The sequence below is a fragment of the Gossypium hirsutum genome, chromosome D06 (genome assembly GCF_007990345.1).
Source record: "Gossypium hirsutum isolate 1008001.06 chromosome D06, Gossypium_hirsutum_v2.1, whole genome shotgun sequence".
Classification (NCBI taxonomy): domain Eukaryota; kingdom Viridiplantae; phylum Streptophyta; class Magnoliopsida; order Malvales; family Malvaceae; genus Gossypium; species Gossypium hirsutum.
This window is the reverse complement of record NC_053442.1, coordinates 37694147-37716687: the sequence shown is the minus strand read 5'-3', so window position 1 is coordinate 37716687 and position 22541 is coordinate 37694147. Positions and strand designations below refer to the sequence as shown.

The 22541-nt window shown below is 31.7% G+C and overlaps 1 protein-coding gene across 7 annotated transcripts in view; it reads left to right on the top strand.

Annotated features, from left to right (window-relative positions):
- The window catches only part of LOC107902037 (uncharacterized), a 38824-nt gene extending 25981 nt beyond the window's left edge, over positions 1 to 12843 (top strand). For 4 of the 7 annotated variants that reach the window (XM_016828272.2, XM_016828270.2, XM_041095823.1 and 1 more), the window contains 3 exons: positions 6359 to 6475; positions 6646 to 6702; positions 12554 to 12843. In XM_016828272.2, the coding sequence (XP_016683761.1) occupies positions 6359 to 6475; positions 6646 to 6702; positions 12554 to 12613 (234 nt within the window). In that variant the 3' untranslated portion in view covers positions 12614 to 12843. Of the gene's footprint in view, positions 1 to 6358; positions 6476 to 6645; positions 6703 to 12531 lie in introns of all 7 variants that reach the window. The other 3 variants (XM_041095822.1, XM_016828271.2, XM_041095824.1) reach the window with 1 other exon arrangement.
- Positions 12844 to 22541: the final 9698 nt, after the last annotated feature.

The window sequence follows — 22541 nt, the reverse complement described above, 5'->3', positions numbered from 1 at the left end:
AAAGTATACCCTGTTGTTGGTCACTTTATTCCTACAAATGTGAGTTTTTTCATTAAGAAAGAGTCAATTTGATTGTTGTTTTGTTTAAGCTTGTGAGTAAGCATACTAGAAACTCTTATCCTTGGAGAAATAATAGAAGTAGCATTCCATTCATGACTATTCATTTGGATGTTTGGGGACCTACTAGACATTTATTCACCAAAGGATTGAGCAACAAGACTTATCATTATTTGGTTTGTAAGTTGAACATTTGTGATATCTGTACATCAAACTAAGGGGGATTGTTGACAGCTTATGATAGTCCAAAACTGATTTTATGGGGTTAGATTATTAATAATGACTAATTTTTAGGATTTTACAATTTCGTTGTTTCCTTAGACTTGTGAAATACTTGTAAATTTCTAATTTTTTATACAAGTAAAAAGTTCAATTCTTTTCTAATTCTCTTTTTCGTTGACTTCTGATTTTAACAAAAGCTTAGTTTGGTCATTTTCTAAGGGCTAGTTTACCATTGTTTTTGAGAAATACTTTTAAAAAGTACAACGAAAAAGTGATTTTGGGAAATATTTTTAAAAAGTTTGGTTTAAGATTTAAGTGTTTAGTATTACTGTCAAAAAATACTTTTGAGAAATAAAATATTCATTTTAGATATTATGTTATAAAGTAACAAATATGCATTTAAATAATGTTCAAATTAGTTAATATTATGATATTCTAGTAAGAATATAAAAAATAATTTATTATAATTTGTTGTTAATATTTTAATATATGAAATATAAATTTTAAATATATTTTTAAGCAATTAATATTTAATTATTTATAAAATTTAATTCGAATATATAAACTATATTTTAAATATTAAAATATAACCAATAAAAATTTAAATATATAATATTATATATTTAAAATAAATTTCAATAGGAAAGTAATTACATATCCAATATAAATATAATATAAAATACTTTATAAGGGTTAAAATTGTCTTTTATTCTAAAAAGTGTTTTTGCCAAAAGCAGAAGCTAAAAAAAAATTACTTTTGCTTTTGGGTTCAAAAGCACTTCGGATTCCAAAAGTTGTCTATTTAGTATTGTCTATAGTTTCAAAAGTGCTTTTGACCCCAAAAGTAATTTTGAGAAGCAATGCTGAACAAAGCCTAAAATTGTTACAACTAGTGAGAAGTATGACCACTACAGGTTTTGATTCTTGGTAATAAGAATGAATAATGATGTGATAGTGGTCACTTTATCTAATAAAACGGCCTTTGGTTCAACTACAATGATGATTGGTGGATATGCAAGCATCATACTAATGCTAATCACTCTCAAGGAAGTTATCTTTTGTGGAAAATACTCTATTTATTGAATATATTTTGTAAATATCTTGTTCTTGAAATTTAGGGATTAGATCATTGATTTTTAGGTAGATTTTATTTCCTTCCATTTATCTATTGCACTCTTAGTCTATAAAATAGATGTGTAACTATGGGAATATATATAAGACAGCTTGTTTGTTTTTCTTCTTCCATAAGTTTTTCTCTTGCGCCAATAAGAACCTTTTTTGTGGCCTTCATTGTTGCAACTTTTTTTTTTGGCAATCATCTTTCATTCACAACCATTTTTTTTCTTGACAGCAAACCAGTCCTTCTCAAATAGTTTTTTGAAGACCTTCGTTGTCTACCATTATGTTGGGAAATTCTTTTGCCACCTTTGCACCAACCCAACTTGTAGACAAACAAATTTCTCGCCTTACTAGTGAACTCCAGAATATACAAGCAGCCTAACGACTCAATGTTTGAAATTATCTAAAGTTGTCTCAACTAGTTCGAACCTTTTGAAGGGTAAAGGCAAGTTGAGTCATTTGATGGGTTCTAGTCCTTAACATGATGAAACTGGTTTCGCAGCTTAGGATGAGGAAGTTTCCATGATTATTTTTTGGATTGTGCAATTCAATGACGTCTGAAATGACTGACACACGTATGTTTTTCCCAATTGCAAATGGCATATGGGATGATCTAAATCTGATGTATTCTAAGGGTCAGTTTTTCATTGCTTTTGAAAAGTGTTATGAAAAAGTGCTTTTGAGAAGTAAAGTTTGGTTTAAAATTTGAGTGTTTAGCATTGCTGTCAAAAAGTGCTTTTGAGAAATAAAATGTCCATTTTAGACATGTTATTATCAAGTAACAAATATGCATTTAAATAATATTTAAATTAGTTAATATTATTATATTTTAGTAATAATATAAAAAAATTATTGTAACTTGTTAATATTTTTATATATAAAATATAAATTGTAAATATTTTTAAGCAATAAATATTAATTATTTATAAAATTTAATTAGAATATATAAACTATATTTTAAATATTTAAATATTTGTAATTACTATTTTAAAAAATATTTTTTATTTTTAATTAATGATTTTACACAATTGTAATTAAACACTAAGAAAAAAAAAAGAAAAATACTATGTTATTGGAGGGGTGAAAAAGTAATTAAGCACTAAAAGTGCTTTTGATAGAGGAAAAGCTAAAATTTTTAGTTTCTCCTTTTCAGCTCCTTTTCAGAAGTGCTTTTAAAAAGCTAAAAATTTCAGCCAAAAGCAGTTTGTTTTTTACAGCTTTTCTTTCAAAAGTACTTTTGGAGTCAGAAGTGTTTTTTTTAAGCAATGACAGTCCTAAGGCTCATGAAGCGGCTTTAATCTATGAAATCAGACAGTCCTAAGGCTCATGAAGCGGCTTTAATCTATGAAATCAAGACAGGAACCTCAAGCATGACTTAGGGTAGTAAAATAGTCTTGAGTAATCTTGAAAGGTTCAACAATGCTGAGATTGAAAAACTACGAACCTTCCTAGGTAATCTTGAGTAGTCTTCACCAAGTACTTGTCCATTGGCTTTTTCATGCAACAATTGTTTGGTTTCCATGTTTCTGTTAATTCATACGACTTTAGGCATTTTATTTGTTTTAAATTTGCCTAAGTCAGTCTAGCTCTCCTAAAGTGAAAATTTTTGCTAAAAATTCTTTAAGGCCTTAGAAAATAAAGCGGAAGTAACTTGAAGAGAAAAGACCAACGAAAAAACAGAAAGACACAAAAAACCAACACTCACAAGGTGATTGAATAAATGCTCTTAAAGTATTCTATTACTCAAATGAGGGGAGAAACTTCTATTTATAGTTCAACTCTCTCAAATCCAATGGTATAGTTTAATTTACATTGACAGTTGAGACTGAAGCTAATTTAAAGGATACAAAATTAAATATTATAAGATCATAAATCTTCTAAGATTAGTTTTCATATTTACCAATGTAGTCTTAATTTACCTTAAATGCTTCACTAGGCCACTAATGCTTAAAGTGAATGGATTTCTTCACATGTTTCACGAATCGAGCTAGTTTAAGTGGGTCGAAAAAATTAGATTTAATTAATTAACCTCCATAAGATTGTTTATGCACATTCGCATGGGTTTTGATCCATGATTTGTGACAATTCTCGCGACGCCCTTGTCACATCCTTGAAATAACATTAGTTTGACTCATCTTGAAGCTTTCTCGATGCTTTGGTCGATTCTTGAGTAGTTTACCCCTCAGAACATGTCTCGGCTTTCGTCGAATTGTTCCTCTCCTTGGTAAATCTTGTTTGCAAGAGCTCACTGCTCTTACTTGCTCACATTGTGACTTACCTCGATTGGGATTCCCCTTTATTCTTACAAATAAGCTTATTGAAATTTGGGTTAACTTTGAGTTTTTCGCCAACTTTGATTTTTCTCGACTTAGTCTCTTTAGAATTCTAAAAGGGCTCTTATGTCTTTCCAAGCCAATGGTAAGTCAAAGCCAATGCTTTGACTTTCTAATTTGCGTCATCACTTTTTCCTTAAAATTCGATGCGCAACACTTTACCAAGAGGGTTTTCGTAGCACTCCAATCAATCAAGTTAATATTTCTACCACACAGAACATCCTTAGCTAGTTGGATTGCTAATAATACATTGGTTCCACCCCTCATGTCTCGAATCACCGGCACAATGCATTGTTTTTGTCCAATATCCAACATACATATACAATCAACAAAATTAACCAGAAGAGCATTAATTCGGTTAAGGATGTTCAAGCCAAGAACAAAGTCGTAATTATTTAAGTGAATTACCTCAAAGTTTTCTTTATCTTCCCACTCATCGATTTGTAGCTAGTGATCCTTGTGATACTCCCACAGTTGGAACCTCTTAGCAATTAACTATTTTGATCCTCTTAGTTGATTTGTTAATTGAGATTGTTTCGATATAAACAGGTTAGATGCTCCCATATCAACAACAACACTCCACCTTCAACTTGTGATGTTGATGTTCACAAATATCAACCATTTCAACTTGCAATCCCTTTTTGCTTTAGCAGAATTGAGTATCATCAATCTAAGCTTCAATAGCCTATCCTTATCGGATTCTGCATTCTTTTCTTTGTTGATAGCGGCGAACTCGGATCGCTATTAGTAGTCTCACCTTATGCAGACCTCAACATAAGAAGCATTGTATCTCACTTTTCTTTTACTTTAGGTTGTTGTTGGGTTTCCCTTTCTCATTTCATGGTTTTGCATTGCCACCATTCGTTGCTATACTCAACATGTTCATCTCTCCCACCATTGCTTTTCTCCTTGAGCTTGAGAGACTTGAACTTGTCTTGCTTCGGAACAAGCTTGATTAAGGGCTCTATCACGATCATGACTTCCAACAGTTCTTGGACCCTCAACGTTCCAATTCATGTTCAACCCATTCGTGAAATGGAAGAATGTTTCTCTCATTCAAATGCATGATTTGGAGTATTAATTCGTTGAACTCCTTCACATACTCTCGAATTGTGTCTTGTTGCGAGAATCGATGCAATTTAGACCAAGCCTCCTTGGCATATTGTGGGTAAAACTGCTCTTTGAAACTTTTTTTGGAACTCTTCTCAAGTCTCAATTGTGGCTTGACCATGTCTTTCATCTGTGGTTGATACTATAATAGAGCAAAATCAATAAAATATCTAGCAGCAGTATTTATCCTTGATGCCTACTACATAGAATTATTGTTTCGTCTTACACAAATTGTCCACTTCCCTTGCGGACCTTGCTTCTTAAACTTCTTCGGTTTGGAGACATCCAACTTGTGGTTTAGTGTTGCACCCAACACCCCTCTACCTATGGCGGCTTGGCACACAACGAGCTCTTCTTTTTTGCTTCTCAATTCTTTTCTTAAAGCACTTGTCATAGTTTTAGTTTCCTCCTCGAAAGTATTGTCTCTTACTATCAGCTTATCTACAATAGAATTGAGCACTCCTCGCATCGCTTCCACATTGGAATCGAGAGACTACAACACAATTTCCCTGAGTTGCTCTTCCATCAAGTCCAACTCTGCGGTGCGTCCCTCGTCTACCTCAAGCGTCTTTTTCACATCTCTCATGGATTCTCAAGATTGACCACTCGATTTTTAGCTAACAGCATGTCCCTCGATCGGCTAGCTTTCTTGGCTCTTTCGCGGGTCTCTATTGGATTAATTTGATCTTCTACTCTTTTTTTCATCTCCATTGATGCTTTTGAACCTTAGCTCGGATATAAACTGTCACGGGGCTAAAATTTTAGTCTTGCAATCTTGCGGCCTTTGGCGATTTCTTGGTTTAAAATTCGCCTAACTCTAGTAAAGTGAGAATTTTCGATAGAAATTCTTTAAGGCATCGAAAATAAAACGAAAAATCAAAAGAAGCCACAAAAAGGCAAAAGCACACCAAGTGTTTAAATGGTCTCAATAATATTCAATTAATATGGAGTACTACTATGAAGGAGTACAATGAGATGTAATGAGATTCAATGGGATGATTATAATAAGGGGAAAAGTTTTTATTTATAATTAAGCTCCTCCAGATTTAACGGTAAAATTTACTTTACATCGACAGTTGAGATTAAAATCAATCTAAAATTAAGATTTATAAGAAGTTGACACAATTCTCTAAGATTATAGAATCAAATGTTATAAGATTACACATCTGTTAAGATAAGTTTTCATATTTATGACAATCTTAATTTTCCTCAAGTGTTTCATTAGGCCACCAGAACTTAAAGTATATGGGTTTCTCTATATGTTCCATGAATTGGGTCAGTTCAAGTAGGTTAAATGAGCCTTATTTCATCAATTAACCTCCATGAGACGCTCTTTTTGCATTCATCATGGGTTTTAATATGTGGTATGTGACATTAGCATGTTGAGTCAAGTAACTTTGGTTTGGATCATTCACTTTGCCAATTTTGGTGGATCAGAGTTGTTGATAGATATGTTTCTTCTTGAGCTTAACAGATAACATTTGATTCTTTGACTTTGTTTATGAGATTTCTCTCAGGTTGATTTACTTCTTGGGAAAGCTTATTCAGTCTGGGGCCATGTTAGTGATGCAATAGCTATTTATGACCAACTAATTTCTAGCAATCCAAATGACTTCCGAGGTTACTTAGCCAAGGTTCTATTTATTCCTCTCTCCTTTCCCTCTTGTTCATTTAGTGGTGAAACATTTATATATATATGTTGGTATTTTTGTTACATATTTTCTTTAGATGTCTTCTCCATGATTTTTCATCTATTTTCATTTTGTTGCTTATTTTTTGTTGGCTGATAATTATGCTTTTATAGGGAATTATTTTGAAAGAAAATGGAAATGTTGGTGATGCAGAGAGGATGTTTATACAAGTAAGTATATCATGTCTAGTAGCTTACTTAAATTTTTACTTTCTTTACTTAAAAAATGTGATTGGCTTGATTGGTATTGTTTAAAGGAGAAAACAATAACAATCAATAGAGTAGGGTTGAACAAATAAGTAAGAAAAAAGTTGGAACACAAGAAAATGTGGGTTATAAAAAACATCTAAATACTTTATATTAATCAAAAGATATAATAAGAATAATAATGTTGGAAAATAACCATCCTAGACGTCCTAAATATATCTAATACCTAAAATAAATATTATAAAAATAAAATTGAAGTAATGAAATATTATAAAATAAACAAAGCTCTCTAGTTATTCTCCTTGGCTTGGAAAATTCGACTTCGGAGAGAAAGCTTTTACCACTTCAACATAATATCTAGATAATGAATAGACCTATTTATGGGTCGAGCAATTTGTCTAGACTCAGGCTTTCTAAGAATTTGGTAAGGTTTGGGCAATAATACTAGGCCCAGTTAAAATATGGGTCGGGCTCGAACTTGAACATTTAAGGCTCGAGCTTGACTCGACTCGTTTTTCAAGTTTGTAATGTTTTATATTATACTATTTTTATATAATTATAACACATAAAAATGAAATCTATAGTAATATATAATAATATAATGTAAACATTAAAAAAAATTAAGATGACTATATATAAACTATAATAAATAAAAATATATAAAAATATTAAATATTAATTAAAAAATAAATATAAAATATATTTTTAAAAAATAATATGGGCGGGCCTAAAATGGGTTTAGGTTAGCTATTTACAAATATGAGTGGGCTTGGGCAAATTTTTAGGCTCATATTTCGGGCCAAGCCAGAATTGGGCAAACATAAAGTGTGTTAATATCATACTTAGTCCCAACCCATGAAGACCTCTAATCATGAATCCCATTGGGTGATTCAGTCGTACACAATCTTTCAGAGAACACAATCCTATCCCAAGGGTCTCTACTTCCATATCGTGAATCTCTATAATAAGGGAGGGATTTGCCTTTTCTATTGATTCCTACGGATTGGATCAAAAACAATTCTTGAATGAGGTATTCAACTCCAGGGATGAATTGAAAAAGAAATCTTTATCGGCTCTACCTCCTATTTTTTATGAAGAAAATGAATCTTTTTATCGAAGGATCAGAAAAAAATGGGTCCGGATCTCCTGCGGGAATGATTTGAAAGATCCAAAACCAAAAATAGTGGTATTTGCTAGCAACATATAGATTGATCCGAAATCTGATTCAAATCCAATATAGCACCTATGGGTACATAAGAAATGGATTGAATTGATTCATTAAAAAGAATCGATCAGATCGCAACTTCGAATATGGAATTCAAAGGGATCAAATAGGAAATGATACTCTGAATCATAGAACTATAATAAAATATAAGATCAACCAACATTTATCGAATTTAAAAAAGAGTCAGAAGAAATGGTTCGATCCTCTTATTTTGATTTCTCGGACCGAGAGATCTATGAATCGGGATCCTAATGCATATAGATACAAATGGTCTAATGGGAGCAAGAATTTTTAGGAGCAAACCTTCCCCATCTTTAACCATATTGTTCTTACCCCACATCTTGGTGAACAAACTTTATATTAGTAGATTTGGTTGTAATAGAGAGAACATATCCCATTTAACTTCACTGCTACCAAATTCCAAGTTACAATAGTCAATCAAAGTTTATCTAAAAGTATCAATCAGTCTCATTAGTTGGAGTCTTTCATTGAACCCAAATCACTTTGTGAACCTGATGAAGCTTCAAGTGAATGTCTAGATGCATTGTAATTCTTATATTAGTTCTGATGTCCCAAGCTTTTGATATAAAAACATGTAAGATAAATTTTAGTTATTTATTTCTTAAGTCATTTAGTAACCAAACATTTTGAAATACTTGCAAAGTACTTAAAAACACGTTTAATATATGTTTCAACTTGTCCAAATGGTTTTTAGTTAATACCAAAGTGTTCTAAGATGCTTAAAATGTTTTTAAGTTATTTTGGTAACCAAGTCTCGAGACCTAGCTGGAGATAAGGACTATAAGTCTTGGAGACTAGCAAAGTTAGTAGCCAAAGTTTGCTTCGGGGAGCATAGTCTTGAGATCTATTCATCAAGTCTTGAGACATGTTCATGAAGTCTCGATACTTCCCTTTTAGGTCTTTAAGACTTTTAGTTTTCCAACGGTTATTTTTCATATAAGTCTCAAGACAAGTATTCTCTTTGTTTGTGGATCATACCACTTCTATCCCTTTTGTGTTGGTGCATATCCTACAAAAGCAAATTTTCAAGCCCACGGATCTAACTTTGTACAATTTTTATCATGGATATGAACAAAGGCACTACACCCAAATACCCTCAAAGGTAAATCACTTTTTATCCTAAGCATAGGGTATGGAACTCATAGAACACTTAGAGGTGTCTTAAACTTCAAAGTTTTTGTTGGAATTTGATTTATTAGGTAGGTTGCTGTTAAAAAAGCCTCTCCCTAAGAGTGCTTAGGTACATTAGAAATAAAAAGTAAAGCCCTCGTAATCTCTAAAATATGCATATTTTTCTCAACTATCCCATTTTGTTGGGAGTGTCAGGACGTGTGCTTTGGTGGATGATGATACCATTTTCATTGAAAAATCTCCTAATATTTCATTAAAATACTCTCTACCATTATCATTTTGAAAAATCTGAATTCTTGAAATTGTCTTAATCATTCTTTAAAAGATTCTAAATACTTAAACCTCAGATCTTTCCCTTCATAGATAAACCCAAACTAACCTATGTGTGATCATCAATAAAACTCTCAAACCATTTTTTTCCAAACAAAGTTGATGTCCTAGATTGTCCCCAAACATTGCTATGAATCATCAAGAGAGGTTTTTATGCTTGGTAAGGCCTAGATGGAAAAGAAGAGCGCGATGATGCTTAGCTAATTTGCAAAACTCACATTGGAAAGAAGGTAAATCTATATTAAAAAATAAACTTGGAATCAAATGTTTACATAATAAAAATATGGATGTCCAAACCCATAGTGCCATGTCATAACATTACTGAAAATGAAACTAGAGTTCAAACAAACACTTGAAACTTGTTCAAATTTGGTTCCATTTTCTAAGAAATAAAGACCTCCACTTTCTCTAACACTGCCAATTACCTTCCCCGAGATTATTTCTTGAAACTTGCAATAAGATGAGTTAAATATAACATGATAGTTTAGAGCACTTATGATTTTGCTGATGGACACTAGATTACTAGAAAGTTTGGGAACATGAAGAACATCATATAAGAGGAAGGAGAGAGTTTAATAGTTTCTATTCCGGCATTGCCGAGAATGAACCATCTGCAATTCAAAATTTTTTATTTCCTGCATAATGTGCATAAGTTGAAGGAATTGGGAACAGCTTGTCATATGATCAGATGCACCAGAACTGATTATCTAATAGCAATCAGGCTTATACTCACTGAGGAAAACTGAAGCAACGTTACTTGCTTGAGCAAAAGAGCTAAATGGAGTTGGTTGGTTTGGAGGATTCACAACTCAAAATTGTGGAGATTGGAAAAGTCTATACAGGTGTTCTAACTAATCCTTCGTAAAGGGAGGCATCTCCTGAGTAGATTGTTGCTCCTATTCTGCCCCTGCCACTTGGAGGGCTTGGCTGTCAGTGCTTGGAGCAGATCTGTTTTCAGCATTTTCTTCCTTAAATTTGGTGGTTTTCCATGAATATTTCATCAAGTTTCATGTGTATGCCACGGTTTTTTATAATGGTCACACCATGGCATTTTTTCCCTATCATATTTAGTCATTTCTCACTATAGCTAGTGCAGAATTTTGATCAAGATCAGGTTTTAACGTGACTTTTCTCCTAGATTCTTGTCTTCTAATTTCAGAGAAGGCTTCTCTAATAGAAGGTAACAGTTTTTTTTCCTAGGATCCTGGCTTTCACTTCATTAAATTCTTGATTTAACCTTGCTAAGAACTTATAGGTTATCATTTTCTCTTCTTTATTCATGAATCTTACACTATCAGATGAGCAGTCCCATTTATCATTATAATAATGATCCAATTCTTGCAATAGTGACACAACGTCATTGTAATGTTTTATTACTTCGCTATCTCCTTGTCTAGCCTTCAATAGCTTGGTTTTTAATTCAAATATTTGAGATAAAATTTGAACATCTAAATAGGTTTCTCACAGCCTCCCTACCTATTAAAGGTTCCATGGAGTTAATTAGCCAAGCAATGATCATAGAACTCTTAGACTACCATACACCTAGCCCTTTGTCATCTTCCAGTTTCTTCATATCTCCGGTCACATATCTTAGCTTCCCCCTTCCTTCAATGGCCAACTTCTTGGATCGTGCCCATTCTAGGTCGCTTGTTCCATCAAGCTTATGGAGGGTCAGCTGCGATAATTGATGAAATGAATCTCCCTTCAGACTCATGGTGCTCTCTTTTGTTGCCGCTAGTCTACTACTTCTAGAAATAATCGATTCAACCATAGACAGCGGGAAATTTTATTCCTGCTTTGATTGCATGAAGAATCGAGTGGAAAAGAAATTTGTTATTCATAAAACAGCAATATATTACATCATAGTATTTATTCAACATATAATTAAACACTGATGATTAGTCTCATGCAGCATTAATTAATGATAACATGACACCTTATCATTAAATAAAACAAAAAAAAGGTTGGGAACTTATAAATAAATATTAATAACTTTATAATAATTAATTATAAATAAATGTTAAAACCCTATACTCTAGACCAAAGACCCTAGAGTCTAAACTCAAGATTCTAAATCTATTCTATTTATAATAGTTACAACTAACATATAGTTATGTTTAAATAAAATTATTAGTATTTATTTATAAGTCATCTGTATTTTTTTATTTAATTTAATTATTTGATGTCATGTTATTAATTTACTGATGATGCATGAAATTTATACAGCCATGATGCATCAAATATTATAATAAAACCAAAATTAGCAAACAGTTCGGATCTAAAAGCAAAAAATTTCTTTTTTCCTATTTCCAAAAGCAAATAGTCCCCTATATCCTTCCTACTCTTTGCTTTGCTTTACAAATTTTGAACTAAATAAAAAAAAATTATTTTCAAGGAGGGGCATAAATAATAATTTTAACATGTAATATAAATTTTAAAAGATCTAAAATATAGTTACTAAGATGTTTGATAAATTAAAAAAAGTTAAGTGCTAAATTTTACAAGTATTGAATTGATATTAGAAAGTTGTTTAGTCTATTAAGAAAATCAAGTATTGTATGTAATTTATGTTGTTTGATAAATTAAATCTGATTTTTTTTAAAAAAATTATCTCTTAAATTTAATCTTATTAATATGATATATAATTTTATTTTGGATAATTTTGGATAAAAGTTAAATATAATAACTTAGATATCTAACTTTTTAACAAAAAAAGGGGAGATAATTTATTTTAAATAAAAATAACTTAAAACATTTTCAATTCTTAGTGATAAAAATTAGTAGGTTTATCATACATATTAAAAAATTAATTTTGAAAATTTTCATTTTCTGTGGCTAGATATTTTGGTTAAAGGTGACAAGTTGGAATCCAAAATTGTTGAATGGATTTGATATACTTGAAAACTATGTTCAAATGGTTATATCTGAATTTAAAATTATCCCAACTTGGAGTAGTCTAAACCCATGTTATTGGTTGAAAAAAATAAAAAGAGTTGCAGATTTGAACATTATTTATCTGTTTGAGAAGCCGTTGTCTTTGTTTCCATATCATTTTGAAGATGGTTATGAATCAAACATCTTTTTAGGCAAAACGTTGGTGTTGTGCAGGCTCGATTTTTTGCCCCGGAGAAAGCTAAAGCACTTGTAGATCGCTATTCAAGACAATGAAAGTTCATGTGACAGTCTTACTTATGATATAATGATGGAGTTTTTGGTTTAAAGATTTTACTTTTTTTCCACTTTCAATCGTAGGACCGACATGTTTCATTCTCTTATATCCACATCAACATTTCATAGGCAAACAATGTAGGATAGGTGACAGCCACATTCATAGCAAATAGTTTGTACACATAGCTTTCTTCTAGCTAATTTAGATTGACTTAGCACTCCTAAAAGAAGTTACGTGTTGCCCAGCGCTTTCAAGTAGCTGTTGTATGTTGGAAAACCGGAAATCATAAGCAGTGAAATTTTCACAAAACCGAACCAAATCACAAATTAATTCATCTCTGTGAAGAGAAGAGGGATATTAAAAGTCGGTGGAAGTATAGCTTTTATTATAATCTATATTATAATAGTTTGTATTAATATTTTAAGTTATAGTTATATATTATACTATTATTTTATGTATTAGTAATATACTAATTTAGTATATAAGGTTAGGTTAAGTAATTGGTTTTGATTTCGGTAATAATTATATAATATATAATATTATATTACCATAAAAGTTTAATTTTATAGATTTTAATAATTATTAATTTTATACATTTATTATACATATATAATTATAATACTAAAAATATTTTATATTAAATTAATGTTTTATAAAGTTTATTTCACTTTATAATTTAACATAAAGAATTATTAATTATTTTTCCTATTTATAAAATTTTAATATAAATATGCAAAGCTTACAAATACAGTTTCAAGAAAAATAAAGAATTATCATTTATTTATATTAATTTTGTCTATTATGACAGTTTAGTTATAAAGTCGGGTTTTTTTGGGCTTTGTGTTGGATTTATCTTGGATTTAGGCTTTCTTGAGCTTGGGTTTCTCGAGCTCAGGTTTTTTCGAACTCGAATTTTCTTGAACTCGAATCTGTTATTGGCTCGAGTTTTCTTGAACATGAATCGTTATGAACTCGATTCGACACTGATGGACTTTCAAGCTCGAGTTTCTTTTTCCAGCTCTAAGAACAATTCCACCAAAATACTAAACTCACATGCCACCTAGGGACGTTCGATGAATTGTTCGTGAACCGTTTGTATAATGTTTGTTTATTAAGTTAAATAAACGAGTATAAACAAAATTTTTATGTTTGTTTAATAAACGAACGAACGCGAACAAAGGTGTGTTCGGTTCGTTTATGTTCACGAAAAAGTTTGTTAAAAAGTTCATTTATTGGCTCGTTTATTAATTCGTTTATGACTCGTTTATTTATTAATGATATTTTCTTATAAAAATTTCATTAGTATATATTAATAAAATATCTTGGTTTGTATTTTTTTCATTTATAATATAATTATTAATATTCATATATGACTATTTTACATCTAAACAATATATGTGTATATGTATTTATTTATTGTTTGTTTATTATTTGCGTTTGTTCGTTTAATGCTTGTGAACATGTTTGATTAAGTTCAATAGACAAAGAGTAAAGAATAAAGAAAATATGGGAAGCAATAGAAAGCATATTTTATTGATTAATCGAAATATTGACAAAGCTTCTCCAAAATCTCAATTTATATACATAAGAAGTATAAATGAAGTAGAGATCTACTTCTAATGACTATTAAAATTTAAAGTAGATTAAAACTTATCTTGATCTTGATAGACATTCACTTAATAAGATATTCAGAACACTCCCCCTTAGATGTCCATTGGTAGATAATGTGCCTTGTTAAAACCTTACTAAGATAAAAACTCTGTGCGGAAAAAAATTCTAATGAAGAAAAAAGAGTACACATATCTATAGTACAGATAATAAATATGTTGCCTCATTAAAAACCTTAACAGAAAAATCTAATGGGATAAACCTCGGTTAAAGGAAAAAGAGTATAGTACGTATTTACTCTCTCTCATGAAAACATCACATATTTTATCATATTCTACGTATTCAATCCTGAATACTACTTTTTCAAATGACTATAAATGTATTTGCTAAGCATTTATATAACCATTCTTTTGAAATTCATCAGTGAGGGAAAATTTGAAGGAAATATATTTTGATTTTTTCAAGAGTTTCAATAATAATCATAGCAAACTTTAATCATGAGTCTTCTATAAAAGCACAAATAGGTATTTTGGATCATTTTATAATCCTCCTTCAACTACTATTTACTACATATGTTCAAATTATTTCAATTAATATAAATAAACAATTTCTCGAGAATTTTAATATGGTTCTAGCATCCTAAATCCTTCAAAGATTAAAATATACGCTTTACAATATAGTGGTTCATAAAAGGTTATAACAACAGCCATTAGACTCAAGTTAAATCTTTTATGAATTGTCAAAATAATATATCTAAAGGTTATTACATCCACCACAAAATAATATTATATCTTTTCATAATTAATGCCAGGACTTAGTGAAAAATTTCATATTTTTATTCCATTTTTGCAAAACTACTTTGTCTTTATACCTTTAGATATTTTGACTACTGGTCCAAAAACTCTACGAATTTTATTGTACTTGAGTTGCGTCTTTCTATTTTGATCAATTTATTTCATATATATATTTCTCAATAGATTTATTCAAGATCCTCCTTTTATTTCATTTTTTCAATAATAATATTGCATGCAAAATCATTGTCGATCACTTTTTTTGGTTCCATATTTTCTCGAATTGGCATAACTTATCGAGATCTCTTATTTTCATTATTTTAAAATTCAGCTTCAGGTACCTGAATCTCTTTTGGAGTTTTACTTATTAGTTACGTCTTAGGTCTCTTCTTGAGCACCCGCCTCCACTATATGATTATCTAGAAGAATTTTCTTCTTTAAAATCAATTAATCTTTTTATTTATTCTAATTGATTGTCTTACTAGGACTTTGATTCAAATTAAAATATTAACTTGGTTATTCTCATTAAGTTTGTAATACATCTAATAATTAACTTGTAATGAGTTATCCTTGTTGAACTTCTGGTTCAAATTAAACTCCCCATGACAAGTTATTATTTCTCTCCCCCTAATGTCAGGAAAACTACCGAATCAAAATTGTAATCACAAATCATGTTATAATTGAATCTCCAATACATTCAAAACATCTAATAATACAAAGAGACTATTAATATATATTTCTAACTTTATTTGAAAAAACACTCATCTTTGTGCATTGTGGTGGAGCAATTGGAACATATACGCACAAACAAAAATTCAAAGATGAGAAATATTTAACTCTTGATCAAAAATCAATTGTAATGGGAGAGTGTTTATAACTTATTGGCTTGATGCGTACAACACGTAAATCAACATAATCTCATGTTGAAATAGGAAGTTAGTTCTCTTCAGTAATGGTTTAGACATTAATCAGAGGCATTCAATCAATAATTTCTCTAAACCATTATGTGCATAAACAATAAACCTTTACAAAAGTTAAAAGTTTTTTGAACTCAATCAATAAAAGACTGAGATTGTATGATCTGAAATTAATTATTTAAACAAGTAATCTTGCAAACGGCAGGTTGCAAGTTAATAACACATATGTGATTATTTTGTAGATGTATCTATCAAAATTATATAATATCAAAACTATCCACATGGTGGATGAATGAGCCCATATTATTTTAGAAATGCAAGACATTAAATCTCAACTTTAGCTAGTGAGTTTTTAACAATCAATTTTCATTGAGAACAAGTAACAAATGAGAATTTTTTAAATTAAAGAATCTTCTGGTTCTTTAATGAATGCCCATATGAATTCTCAATTAATTTTGGAATGTCCATATGATCCATGATGGTTTAACTGGTCACGCCAAGTAGTAAATGCATTTGTATCAGTAAACTTGTGGTTTACTTTAACATGTGTTTCAATTGTACTAAATTGTAACAAATTGATAATTTTACTATCATTCCTTTTACTTTGTATCCACGTGTAAGTACTATTGTAACATTTATTATTGGAATGTCTAAATCAATACGAAGTCTATAATGCTACTAAGTCAATAAATATAATTTTTAAATAATTATATGTAATATTCGCTTTAGGGAATATACCAAAATCTTCAAATGCAGGGCATTTGGTCTAATGGTATGGTTCTCGCTTCAGATGCGAGAAGTCTCGAATTCGATTCAAAATACTTTTAATGTTTTAACAAGAGTTTTGCATAATTAGTCAACTACCAAGAATAATTTCCTAGGTCTTGTATAGAAACAAGCATATACTAATTATATCAATAAATGTCACATCTCAAACATAAAAATATGACATAATGAAAAACTAGTAATTTTTTTTTTCATAAACATTATTATAAACATGCATGAAATTTAATTCAAAATCCAACCATTCAAGCTCATAGAACTTTTCATTTATAATTGCTCATGTAATTTCTCTAAATAATTAACAAATAGAATAATATAAAACGTATGAATTACTACCTTTAACAATTCTTTGAACTAAATAAAATTCGAATAACCATAAAATTCATTGGTTTGTTAACATAAATTTGTATGCTAGATATGTTTTAATCAAATATATTTTAATCAAATATATTATGTAATTATAAAACCTACTATAGTGACATAAATAATTTAGTTAATATTCATTTTCATGAACAAATGAGATGCTTAAAACAATATGTAACACATGTAATCAAAACTTAAAAAGAAGACCATATTAAAATATTTAAATCATATATCAAGTTGATTTAATATTTAAAGACGTGCCATTTTTTTCTTACCTTTTTTTTCTGTTCTACGTTGGATCTTGACGATAAGAAGTAAGCAAATTAAACTTCAGTAGTAGACTTCAAATCCAATTAAAATCTATTAATAACAAACTTTAAGAGTGAATCTTATTTTTCAAGTGTGTAATAGGTACATAACTAATGACTCTTCATAAATAAATTGTCTCTCTTCTTAAAAAGTTCTTAGAAATTCTTGTTCATTTCTTGCTTTCTTCATTTTTTCACTTCTGGTGGTGAGAAAATTTATTACGAAAATTTCCCATGACTATTATTATATTCAAATTTACTGCATCCATGTTAAAGATTATGTCTTTTGAATTTATTACATATCGTTACATTCTCTTCAGGGAATAGTTCGGTTTCGTGGTTAAAATTTTTTGTTCAATCATAAGTAAATTTTTTTCATGTTATTGCTACTGTAGAAACACATTTGAATCATGAAAAATTGAATAAGTTCTCTCTTATAAGGTTCTCATCAGTAATATTTTTCCACATAATTTTAATTGAGAACTTATTCTGAATACTATAAAGTACTCACAGGTTTAAAAAACTTGCAACTTCAGGTGCATCCAACCATAACGAGCTTTAGATAAAATTACTATATTCTATTATTCATAAGTATATCTTTCACTGTCAAATATTTTGCTTTCAACCTTTTAATGGGGATGATGACAAAAGAAGATCACAAATATAGTCATGATCAATTCAATTTATAACAAGAGTAATAAATATAAATCAATAATGCAATCCTCTTTTGATTCATATAAATATAATTTTTCTCCATTCACAATCCAATATGATCTCCATTATAATGAATATATTTTAAAACTAATGCATTAACCATAACAAATTTTGTGCTTCTTGGATATTCATATATTAGCCCATCTAGAGCTTTCAACTAATTTTGTACTATCAAATATTGAAATAATATTAAATAAGATAAATTTTCTATCTCTAATGATAGAATTCATTACTACATTCTCATATCTGTGACAACCCAAATTAGACCCTGGTCGGAATGTGGTTTCGAGACCACATTACCGAGCCAAAAATTTATTTTCGTGTTTTAATTGCATAAATTGTTGTGTGACAGTGAATGCATGAGAAATTAAATGCTTAATATTAGCATTAGGATTGTGAATTCATTCAAAAAGGACCTAGTTGACGAAGTTAGGAAAGATGATAGATGAATTATAAGGATCAATTAATAATAGGTTGAGGAAGCATGGTTTTGCATGTCAATTTGCCCATAAAATTTATGGTGGCCGGCCAAGGAGTGATAATGCTCCACTCATTCTAATTTAAAATGTTTCTTTGGTGAACAAATGATGGGATTAATAATAGAAAAGGGAACAAAAAAAAATGGGTGTCATACTTGCCATCACCTAGCCGAAAAACCAAGAAAAAGAAGGGGAGAAAGGAACTTGGGAGGGATTCGGCCATTGCTTGCCTAGGGAGAGTGTTTGATGTTGTGGCATGAAAAATGAGGGAGTTTGAATGCTTAATAAGGAGGGAAGAAGGAGTGTTCATATTTTCTTTCTTTTGCAATTGTTCTAACTAGAGGAAGAAGGGGAAACAAGATTCGGCCAAGGTGGTCCTTTAGACCAAGGTATGTTTAATGTTGTCTTAGAGATGCATGCATGTTTTAAATAGCCCATGTTCAAACCTTGAATCTTGTTGATAACATGAGCAATCGGTCATGAGAAAGTGTTCAAGGAATGGTTGTTGTTCATGTTATTCGGATGAGAAATGGTGAGTTTTGTTGTTTCATGTTAAAGTTAGGTGAATGATGATAGAGGAGTGTTTGAACTATAAAAAAAAAAGAAGAAGAAGAATCGGCTACCTTGTTATGAGCTAGGGCCGAATGTGAGTTTGGTTGTGTTTGAATATTACATGCTTGGTAGAATGGTGGATGAAGGTGCCGAATGTATGTTGGATTGATAGAGTCTTCAAATTGATTTTATGTGTGTATGCATGACCGAATATACGTGGTCACATGAGTAAGGAAGTGAGTTATTTGATATGTGGTAAAAGTTAAGTACTAAATCGAAGGTTGCTAAAAATTGCCATTTCTTAGCCGAATATGTGCTTGATCAATGAAGGAATTGTTGAAGAATATAGGTGAACTTGGTGAGAGCAATCGGCCTAGTGTATAAATGATATGAAGATTTTAGGAAATTGTTTTGGTTAGGTGCATGTATGATTAAGTATATTCGGCAATATACTTAAAGTGGGTACATGATATTACATTATAATTATTGAGCTTAAGTATATGGATATGTGTATATGTGGTCATATAATGACGTCTTGGTTTGAAAATTTAATGATGTGTGATTGCCGAATGTGATAAATAAATTCATGTTATTGGGTTAAATATTGAATACTCTTATTTGTATTATTTAAGCTCAAGAACCTAAAGGAGAGGCGTCCAACAAGGGGAAATCGAAGGTCATCGAGTAGCCGACTCGGAATTATTTTACCCAACATAAGGTAAGTCATTAAGCATGTAGTGGGTATTATTTCAAATGGTCATAATGTGTATGTATTGATGCTGATTGGAATGAATAAATATACATATATATATGCATGTACGTATGTGATGATGAAATTGTTGAATGAATGAAAAGAGGTAAGATGTACTGAGTTGTTGATCTCGGCACTAAACGTGCGGGATAACCATTTATGACCATGAGATTGGCGCTAAGTGCGCGGGATTAAATTGTACAGCACTAAGTGTGCGATTCGACTATGTTGCACTAAGTGTGCGAAATGAATATGATGCACTAAGTGTGCGAAATGACCATGCGGCACTAAGTGTGCGAGTCTAGCTATGTAGCACTAAGTGTGCGATTTGATTACGTGGCACTAAGTGTGCGAGTTGATTGTATAGCACTGAGTGTGCGGGCTCAATATACATCCGTGAATCATTATGGACACTATGTGTGCGACACTATTGAGTCGATTGCGGACAGCGGGTCGGGTAAGTGTCTTGAGCACGTGGTTAATAGGTGCTATGCTTATACTTGGTGTTGAGCTCGGTAAGTTCGAACCTATGTGACATATATACTTGAAGTCACGTACATAAAATTTATCGTAGGATGGGTGAAAGGCCGTATAGTCGTTTGATTGTAACGAAAATAAATTGATTTATGAAATTGCTTCAATGTCCTATTGATGAGTATATAGAATGTGAATGCATGAATTGATATGAAATTGAATTGAGAGGTTGGAGGAACTATGGTATGGTTCGGTATGGATGGAGTAAATTGTCTCGTTCTATTTTGTTTCCTCTTGTGATAATGTTGTCGATAGATGGTAGTGCATTGCTTATGACTTACTGAGTTATAAACTCACTCGATGTTTCCTTGTCACCCATTATAGGTTGCTTGGACTCATCTATTTTTGCGGGGTCGGGCCGTCATCGAAGTCATCACACCGGATAGCAAGTTTTGGTACTTTCTTCTTAGTGTGTTTAGAAGATCATTTTGGCATGTATAAGCTAGTACGTTGTGTTTGAATTATGGCATGTAAACTTTAAGCCATGCGAAAATGGCACGAATGTTCGATTGAATTGGATCAAGGGTAGGCATGAAATGGACCTAGTTACTTTCGTAACAGATGCTGGCAGCAGCAGTGTCATGAGATTGAAAAATCACTAAAAATAGTAGGAGTGGAATTAATTGATGAATAAATTATGTAATCAAAGCTCGATGAGTCTGCTTTCATGAGGAAGTAACGAAAAGATCATATGGGCAGTATATTAAGAGATAATCAGATTTTAGTGGGACAGGGCCAGAACGGTTTCTGGATTCCCTGCTCCGACTTTGGAAATTCATTATAAATTAACCAGAGATAATTAGGGGTCGTACCATATATGTACAGATTCCTCTCTGAGTCTAGTTTTCATAGAAACAAACGGCAACAGTATTGAAGCCCCGCGCAGAGAGATATCCAAGTCGTAATGGGAAAGGTCAGTGTAGTCGACCCCTGCAACTTGGGGGACTTTGACTAATAAACTGTACTAATTGGCCCAACCGAAAATTCTAGAAAAAAATACATAGATGGGCACATGAGTCTAGTTTCTGGGAAAAATTACGAAACTGATTTTCGAGTTACGAAACTCAAGATATGATTTTTAAAACGACTAGTACACAGATTGGGCAGTGTCTGGAAAATAAATTTTGTAAGAGGCTAAAGCCAGTTAACACCTCGTGTTCGACTCCGATGTCGGTTTCGGGTTCGGGGTGTTACATTTTATTGGTATCATAGCTATGGTTTAGTCGGTTCTAGGACTTCCATAGCACGTATGAGTCTAGCTATACATGCCATAATGTTAATGTTTAAAAGGGTGATGACTTCTGACGGTTGAAATGTTTTTGTCTTGATTAGTAAATGGATCCCGGTGAAGAAAGAACCCTAGCGGAGGACGTTGAGAGCGTAGCGGCTGCTCCTGCACAAGGGACGCCGCCTGTTGAACCTCAGTCATCTGCGAATAATCAAGGTGAGGGGGCTAAACAAGCCTTCTTTACCATGATGAATGAGTGGGTCGCGCAATATGCCCGAGCCAACCCGGCTGTCCAACAATTCCCAAATTTGAATAACCCACCCCAAGAGCCTGTAAGGCCGTCAGTCGCTGATCCTGTGAGGCTGAGTAAGCCACCTGTAGACTTGATTAGGAAGCGTGGGGCCGAGGAGTTCAAGGCCATAGTAACTGATGATGCCGAAAGGGCCGAGTTCTGGCTTGATAACACCATTCGGGTGTTCGATGAATTGTCATGCACACCCGATGAATGTCTAAAATGTGCTGTATCTTTGTTGCGAGACTCAGCCTACTATTGGTGGAGGACCTTGATTTCCATAGTCCCGAACGAGCGAGTAACTTGGGACTTCTTTCAAACGGAATTCCGGAAGAAATTTATTAGCCAACGGTTCATTGACCAGAAGCGTAAGGAGTTCTTGGAACTCAAGCAAGGCCGTATGACTGTATCTGAATACGAACATGAATTCGTAAGACTTAGTAGGTATGCCCGGGAGTGCGTAGCTGATGAGGTTGCTATGTGCAAAAGATTTGAGGAAGGATTGAACGAAGATTTAAAGCTACTAATGGGTATTCTGGAAATAAAGGAATTCGTAACACTAGTCGAACGAGCCTGCAAGGCGGAGGAACTTGGAAAGGAGAAGAAG